Genomic DNA, 8,786 nt, shown 5'->3' with positions numbered 1-8,786 from the left:
TATTTAATCCTAATTTGAATCCTGAGCCATTTATAACAATTTGGGGGCTCGTCCGGGATGGCTATAGTTCCTGAATTCTGATTTAATCTAGGAGAGGCGCCCCACCATTTGGTGGCTCCTGTTTGAGTCAGATCGGGACTAATGCCATCCTGAACCTGAATAAAGGTAAGCAAAGAATTTGATTTTTTTTGAGCTCCCTTGTTGCCGGCTGTTTTTTGCCCGTAATTCTGCGCGCGAAGATCCGGACGAAGACGACAGAGTCGTTTGGATACCGTTTGGTTGGGTAAGGGTACGGTTGCCATTTTTTGTGTGTGAGAGTGTAACTGAGACTTCTAAAGTCAGCGTGGAGGTCTTTTTGTTTTCTCACTGGTTCTAATCTCCTGTCGGGGGGGCTGGGCTGGTGAGAAGAGGGATACGTGGGTGGGTGATAGGTCCTAAACCCCCTGCAAGACACTCTCACTGGGCAGCCAAGGGCTGTGGGAATTGCCACTAGTAAAATTCCCGGATGGGTCAGATAAAATCGAAGACCAAGGACCAGAAAGGGAGCAAATTACCAGATATATGACCAAAAAGTCCATTATGAATAATTATTAGAAATTGGAACAATAGGGGCCCCAGGAAATTAAAGAGTAAATTAAAAATGATCCAGTATTTTATGATAGAACGACCAAAAGAACCCTTAAGACCCCCTGTATTTTGATCCACGGAGGACGGGGTCTGTCAGGCTTTGAACATTAATAGTAGAATACCCGTGGATCCAGAAAAGAGCAAGCTGAAACATTGGAATTAGAAATTAGAGAGCAATTGATTAAGAATGAATATGTGCTACATTTGTGCCTGTGCTGCACTTATACCACCAGATAACAGGAGCCTCTCGGGCCCCGAGAACCAGATTAAAAACCTCATGGTTCAGAGTTTAACCGAGGTGTCTGAAATAAGGAGGAGTGTTCATAAAGGGACAGGTTATGTATATGTATAGGAATGTTTATGTATATGTAACTTTTTACTAAAGCAATTTGTCACATTAGGCCTGCACGACTTTGGGGGGACTACCCGCCCCGTGCTGCACAGAACTGAGTAAACATACCTACTTTACAATCCTACTGATTGTGGAGTCAGCTTTCTGAGAGTCATTTTGGTGAGCCAGGCAGGAGACACTCTGCTCGGCTGCGGGATCGGCTGCAGCGTGGACGCCCCTAGGTGCACCCTGAGCGTTTTGCTCGGAGGGGACTCCACTCTCAGCTGCTCACCGCAGGAGCAGAGATCTCCTGAAACTGCAGACAAACGGTATGTTTTCGGCTGCTGGAGGGATACTAACTGGAGTGTTAATAATTGTGTGTGTTTTTATGTATGTATTTTGTGTTGAAAGTATTTGTGTAAATGTAAGGGTTTGAAACAAAGTGTTACAAGTCACTTCACGAAGAACACAGTCAGAGACAATACTTATTTGGTTGGTTATCATTCTAAATTATATTCCTGTGGTATGAATGAGATGTGCTGGAGGCCTCCGTGTGCGAGTGTGCTGTGTGAGTGAGACGCAGCGTTGCTGCAAAGCGAGTGCAGAGTTCCGATCCGTTGTTCCGTACTCTCCGCAAGGGGAGTGGGCAGAGACGAACGAAGTGCTTGACAGACTGAAAAGAAGTGCTGTTTTATTCAAGTTTTGAGTGGTGGTGCCTAATATATGGGCCCGGTGTATCTTGTGTATCTTGTGTATCCTATTTTTGCTCTTAAATGTTTTGACTGTGACAAGAAAAAGGCAGGAGCATGATATGACATGCTTCCTGCAACATATGAGGCCCGCACAGGCCGAGACCTGGACTCGCTGAGACCTGAACAGGCCGAGAGACCGGAGCGGCGCCGAGAGACCGGAGCGGCGCTGGGAGGCCCGAGACACTACGGAGGGGCTACCGCTGGACGGAGAGAGCCCTGAGAGATGCTGCAGAGCCACGGACGGCTCTGAGAGACACAGAATAGACCTGACAGAAGCTGCAAAACGCGGGGAAATTGAAGTAATTGCGGGACATCCGAGATCGAGCTGCTACGGGAGACCAGAGGCGTCAGTGGACACCGGTAGCTGACCCTCACCGTGTGGCGAGTCGGCACAGAGCAGAGGGACGGACATCAGGACCCTGCAGCCTGTCTGACATAACCATGGAGGCAGCGGCAGCAGCGGCTGTGCTGCTTCACTCTGGCATTCTTTTTATAAAAGGTTTATCTTGCAATGTAAAAAAGACTATTCGTCCCCAGATCGGTGTTATAACTATTACTAATGACGACTTAGCTCTATTGCAGGGCAGGAGTGCAGAGACGCAGATTACACTGCCAAACAACCACCGGCAGGCTCTTTCACAAACCTAAGGTTGCAGCTGGCACTGCCTGCAGCCGTATAGCAGACGTTACACTCTCTTTCCTAATTAGTAATCATGTGTCTTATCCATTTGTGGTGAATGGCCAGTGACAAAAAGAAAAGGGGGGAGACAAAGACAGAAACGGTACAAGAAGGATGCCACTGACACTAACAGCATGGGTAATAGGAGTAGTATAAATGACACAGGTGACGGTGCGGGGTGCTCTGCCTGCTGCTCGCCTTCACCTGACTGTGCACTGCTGCCAACGGTGCTAGAGTAAAATGTGAAGACTGCTCAGATGGCAGTGATGAGAGTGCTTGTGTGAAGAAGATGTGTACTGAATCTGACTTTGTGTGCATAGATATCAATAAAGTGTGTAACCAGCAGAGAGACTGCAAGGACTGGGGTGATGAGCCCCTGAAGGAATGCAACATAAATGAATGTGACTGTCCAGCTGGGTTTGACTTTGTAGAAAAGAGAAACTGTGGAATTGATGAATGTCAAAACCCTGGTATCTGTAGTCAAATCTGTATCAACCTGAAAGGTGGCTACAAATGTGAACGTAGCCGTGGCTATCAGATGAATCCTGCTACAGGAACTGGGAAAGGGCCATACCGGTACAAAAACACAAATAACACCTGTGATTACAATGACGCTGCTAAGCAGGGTTTAGGAGTTTATAGCATGGAGACAAGGGGTAACAACTGCAGTGTTTGGAACAATTGTACAGCTTTGGCCTTGCCTCCTGATGTGCTTCTGATTTGTGGGGATGGGGCCTGGCAAGGTATCCCTGCAAATGCTATCAGATGTCCATGTTACTTAGATAAACTCATGGTATTTGCTCCTAGCTTGTTACAGTTGCGTGAGATCACCAGACATAAATGGGCATTGCTTGCACCGGATAGCAATGATAATGTTGAATTGTGTGGGGTTGCAGCTAGAGCAGCATTGGCAATTTTAGTGCTTGGAGTGGCATCTGCGGCTGCACGTAACAACTTAGAAAAATTGGTATGCTGGGCCAAGAAGCAAGCCTATGCCATGACAGAGATACTTGAGGAGATGTTACCAGATCAAAATAGTCTGCGACATGCGCTCTTACAGGATCAAGCTGCTATTGACTTTTTGCTTTTGGCTCAAGGGCATGGGTGTGAGGGACTGTACCTTGTTTTACTGACTACTGAAACAGCTGTGAGAACCGCAGAAAGGGACCCATGCATCCAGAATAAAAGGACCAGTAACTACTGAAACTTGGAGGGTTGAGTCCACTCCTGGGAAACTGAAACTCAAGCTAAGGAAGAACTAATATTCTGGCAACGAGGCTCTGCATGAATTAAGGATGCCAAATAAAGGGGACAAGCCTGAAGGGAGGAAAGGGAGAAGGCAAGACCAGGGCAGGACCCTCCACTGCGGTGTGTATGGTCTACCGAGGGAAGCAACCCCTATGGGTATTGACTGCCGAGTGAGAGGGCCTCGACTGGACTTCTCCCCCACTAAGGTCAGGTTGTCCTGAGAAAATAACATAAGACCCTTTTTTTTAACCTATATAAAATTGTGATTCGTTTTCCAGGAGCTGGATCACCCTGACAGGCCGAACGGTAACACAAGCCTGAATCAACCCTGAAGGTGTTTGCCTATTATGATCCAGATACGTGGACAGAAGACAGATCGTGGGACTATAGGACCCCAATATATATACTTAATAGAATAATTAGGTTATTAGCTGTAATAGAAATAGTTATAAAGATGAGAACTGCTTTGTATCAAAATTGCCTAGCTTTGGATTATTTACTAGCACAAGAAGGAGAAGTCTGTGGAAAATTTAGCTTTAGTAATTGCTGTTTAAAGATTGATAAAAAGGGTAGTAGCTAATACTCTTCCTAGTAGCTGATAGAATGTTATGTTCTGGTTTAGGATGAGAAGAATGTTAATAATATGCTGATGTTTTAATTGTTTTTAATTGTTACAGAGCAGTGCTTACATCAAGCCAAGGACCAAGCCAAATTCAGCTTCTCACTGTCCTGCTAGCAGGCAGGCTGGGAGGAGGGCCGGACTGCTCGGGGTTAGGTTGGGCATCGGACAGCAGGTGGTGAGCAATTGCATTGTGCATCACTTGTTTCGTACACATTATTACTAGTAGTACTATTATAATCATTATTGTTATTATTATTATTGTTATTATCTACTTGTTTTTATCTCAACTCACAGGCTTCACTTTCCCATTTCTCTCTCCCATCCCAGAGAAGGAGAGGGGGGGAGGCGAGCAAACACAAACCTGAAAGGATATGGAATGGGATTTATTTTCATTTATTTTCATTTATTTTTATTTTCATGGCTGCCTGGTGGACCATGGGTTAAAAGAGTGTTATTTTTATTGTTATGTGGTGTAAAGATGTTATTGTCTATACCTTGTATGATACCTTGTCTTACATTATTAATACACTGGGTGATAAATAGTACATTGGTAATAACTTCATTAAAAAAAAAAGAAGGGAATATGTCAATTATGATGCTTAAGAATTGGACCCTCCAAGAACAAACTGATGAAATCCAATTATTAATAACAGAAGAGACACGAATTGGGGATATTAAAAAGAAGATAAGGGATTGTGAGGAATGTTTTAACAATTCCAATTCGTGTCCATAAATTTGCGTCCATAAAGAATAATTCTGTTTGAATCCTGTCTGCTTCTGGGCCCTGCACTGGCAGTTTAATTCTTGAACCACAGATGCAGTGTGTCCCAGTCTCCCCCTCATTCCAGTCAATTTATCAAGTCTTCAGAAAACACTCCTTAAATTTGTGAACCTGTTTGCTTTTGTTATTCCGGACTTCTATTTCTAACAGTTACAGCCTTTTTTCCTGTCTTCTTCGAGATTAACTTAACACTGCTATAGATGTGTCTGTGAATGGCTGGGGAAGAATGTTTTAATTACTCGTGAAGCGTCAAATAAGAAAGCTGTTTGTGTTTGATGTCTGGGAGTTTAACTGATAACAACTAGTGACTGTTATGGGATACTATGTGGATCCTTGGTATCTGGCCAGGGGGGCCAAGAGATTAAGAGGAAGAAAAAAGAAGCTGAAGGACGGTTGGGAGACAAAGACCTGCGGAGAGTGTACAGAGAGTGTTCCATAAACTTGGAATAGTGCCGAGTAAGTACAAAGGGTGAGAGGAGAAGACTACGAGCCTTCAGCATGAAAGACCCCTAGAGACCCCCAGAGGAGACTGATGCGCATGCTCAGTAGGAGGGACTGGGACCCCGGAAGCTAATTATAATAATCTACTTTTTTAGAAGTAGTAATGAATATGTATTAGTCTAGGTGCATAAAAAATCAGCTGCTTGATGTAACTGGTGTGCGTCCTGGTGGAGCAGAGACTCCCGGTGCACCCAGCGCTGGTTTGCTTACCTCTATTCCTTTATATTCTTTTAATAAATCCTATTTTTTTATTTAATCCTAATTTGAATCCTGAGCCATTTATAACAGGCTATATTTAGGGTTGCGGTTAAAGAGTGAACCCGGAGGGTCCAGTTGCATGTGGGGCTGCGTAAAGGCTCCCCTGGGGAGTTCACTTGTACCCAAAGCCTTCCTCTGGGGGCACTTTTGGATGGGTGAATTAGGCTTTTAACAGTTTTTCTGTGGCCCAAGTTTTCAGTTTTCTGCCATGCTGGCTAGCGTTATATTTAGGGTTGCTGTTAAAGAGCGAACACGGAGGGTCCAGTTGCATGTGGGGCTGCATAAAGGCTCCCCTGGGGAGTTCACTTGTACCCAAAGCCTTCCTTTGGGGGCACTTTTGGATGGGCGAATGGGGCTCGTAACACATTTTCTGTGGCCCGAACTTTCAGTCGACTGCCAGGCGGGCCAGGGCTATATTTAGGGTTGCTGTGAAAGAGTGAACCCGGAGGGTCCAGTTGCATGTGGGGCTGCATAAAGGCTCCCCTGGGGAGTTCACTTGTACCCAAAGCCTTCCTTTGGGGGCACTTCTGGATGGGCGAAAGGGGCTTGAAAATGCTTTTTCTGTGGCCCGAGTTTTCAGTCGTCTGCCATGCTGGCTAGGGTTATATTTAGGGTTGCTGTAAAGAGCGAACACGGAGGGTCCAGTTGCATGTGGGGCTGCGTAAAGGCTCCCCTGGGGAGTTCAGATGTACCCAAAGCCTTCCTTTGGGGGCACTTCTGGATGGGTGAATGGGGCTTGAAACGCATTTTCTGGAGCCCGAGTTTTCAGTTGACTGCCAGGCGGGCCAGGGCTATATTTAGGGTTGCTCGTAAACAGTGAACAAGGAGGGTCCAGTTGCATGTGGGGCTGCGTAAAGGCTCCCCTGGGGAGTTCACTTGTACCCAAAGCCTTCCTCTGGGGGCACTTTTGGATGGGCGAATTAGGCTTTTAATGCATTTTCTGGGGCCCGAGTTTTCAGTTGACTGCCAGGCGGCCAGGGCTATATTTAGGGTTGCTCGTAAACAGTGAACAAGGAGGGTCCAGTTGCATGTGGGGCTGCGTTAAGGCTCCCCTGGGGAGTTCAGTTGTACCCAAAGCCTTCCTCTGGGGGCACTTTTGGATGGGCGAATTAGGCTTTTAACAGTTTTTCTGGGGCCCGAGTTTTCAGTCGACTACCAGGCGGGCCAGGGCTATATTTAGGATTGCTGTGAAAGAGCGAATACGGAGGGTCCAGTTGCATGTGGGGCTGCGTTAAGGCTCCCCTGGGGAGTCCAGTTGTACCCAAAGATTTCCTTTGGGGGCACTTTTAATGGTCCAAGGGGAATCGCAATGCGTTTTCTGGGGCCCGCTTTTTCAGTCTTCTCCCATTGCGCCTAGGGCTATATTTAGGGTTGCGGTGAAAGAGTGAACCCGGAGGGTCAAGTTGCATGTGGGGCTGCATAAAGGCTCCCCTGGGGAGTTCAGTTGTACCCAAAGCCTTCCTTTGGGGGCACTTTTGGATGGGCGAATGGGGCTTGTAGCACGTTTTCTGTGGCCCGAGCTTTCAGTCGACTGCCAGGCATGCTAGGGCTATATTTAGGCTTGCGGTGAAAGAGTGAACCCGGAGGGTCCAGTTGCATGTGGGGCTGCATAAAGGCTCCCCTGGGGAGTTCAGTTGTACCCAAAGCCTTCCTTTGGGGGCACTTCTGGATGGGTGAATGGGGCTTGAAACGCATTTTCTGGAGCCCAAGTTTTAAGTCTTCTGCCATGGTGGCTAGGGGTATATTTAGGGTTGCTCGTAAACAGTGAACAAGGAGGGTCCAGTTGCATGTGGGGCTGCGTAAAGGCTCCCCTGGGGAGTTCAGTTGTACCCAAAGCCTTCCTCTGGGAGCACTTTTGGATGGGCGAATTAGGCTTTTAACGCATTTTCTGGGGCCCGAGTTTTCAGTCGACTGCCAGGCGGGCCAGGGCTATATTTAGGGTTGCTGTGAAAGAGCGAATACGGAGGGTCCAGTTGCATGTGGGGCTGCGTTAAGGCTCCCCTGGGGAGTCCAGTTGTACCCAAAGCCTTCCTTTGGGGGCACTTTGGGATGGTCCAAGGGGAATCGCAATGCGTTTTCTGAGGCCCGCTTTTTCAGTCTTCTCCCATTGCGCCGAGGGCTATATTTAGGCTTGCGGTGAAAGAGTGAACCCGGAGGGTCCAGTTGCATGTGGGGCTGCATAAAGGCTCCCCTGGGGAGTTCAGTTGTACCCAAAGCCTTCCTTTGGGGGCACTTCTGGATGGGCGAAAGGGGCTTGAAATGCTTTTTCTGTGGCCCGAGTTTTCAGTCTTCTGCCATGCTGGCTAGGGTTATATTTAGGGTTGCTGTAAAGAGCGAACACGGAGGGTCCAGTTGCATGTGGGGCTGCGTAAAGGCTCCCCTGGGGAGTTCAGATGTACCCAAAGCCTTCCTTTGGGGGCACTTCTGGATGGGTGAATGGGGCTTGAAACGCATTTTCTGGAGCCCGAGTTTTCAGTTGACTGCCAGGCGGGCCAGGGCTATATTTAGGGTTGCTCGTAAACAGTGAACAAGGAGGGTCCAGTTGCATGTGGGGCTGCGTAAAGGCTCCCCTGGGGAGTTCACTTGTACCCAAAGCCTTCCTCTGGGGGCACTTTTGGATGGGCGAATTAGGCTTTTAATGCATTTTCTGGGGCCCGAGTTTTCAGTTGACTGCCAGGCGGGCCAGGGCTATATTTAGGGTTGCTCGTAAACAGTGAACAAGGAGGGTCCAGTTGCATGTGGGGCTGCGTTAAGGCTCCCCTGGGGAGTTCAGTTGTACCCAAAGCCTTCCTCTGGGGGCACTTTTGGATGGGCGAATTAGGCTTTTAACAGTTTTTCTGGGGCCCGAGTTTTCAGTCGACTACCAGGCGGGCCAGGGCTATATTTAGGATTGCTGTGAAAGAGCGAATACGGAGGGTCCAGTTGCATGTGGGGCTGCGTTAAGGCTCCCCTGGGGAGTCCAGTTGTACCCAAAGATTTCCTTTGGG

General features: G+C 47.6%; 1 protein-coding gene across 1 annotated transcript; it reads left to right on the top strand.

Annotated features, from left to right (window-relative positions):
• The first annotated feature begins 291 nt into the window (after window positions 1–291).
• Window positions 292–4,916, top strand: LOC137848879 (uncharacterized). Its single transcript, XM_068668374.1, has 2 exons — window positions 292–3,843; window positions 4,315–4,916. The coding sequence occupies exon 1, from the start codon at window positions 2,679–2,681 to the stop codon at window positions 3,591–3,593; it is 915 nt and encodes a 304-aa protein (XP_068524475.1). The 5' UTR covers window positions 292–2,678; the 3' UTR covers window positions 3,594–3,843; window positions 4,315–4,916.
• The last annotated feature ends 3,870 nt before the right edge of the window (window positions 4,917–8,786 follow it).

Source organism: Anas acuta, unplaced genomic scaffold (assembly GCF_963932015.1).
Source record: "Anas acuta unplaced genomic scaffold, bAnaAcu1.1 SCAFFOLD_279, whole genome shotgun sequence".
NCBI lineage: Eukaryota > Metazoa > Chordata > Aves > Anseriformes > Anatidae > Anas > Anas acuta.
The sequence above is the reverse complement of the archived record's forward strand: the minus strand, read 5'-3'. Positions and strand labels throughout refer to the sequence as shown.

Excerpts from the sequence above, each read along its gene's own strand:
- LOC137848879 (XM_068668374.1), top strand. The coding sequence starts at position 2,679 with ATGTGTACTGAATCTGACTTTGTGTGCATAGATATCAATAAAGTGTGT.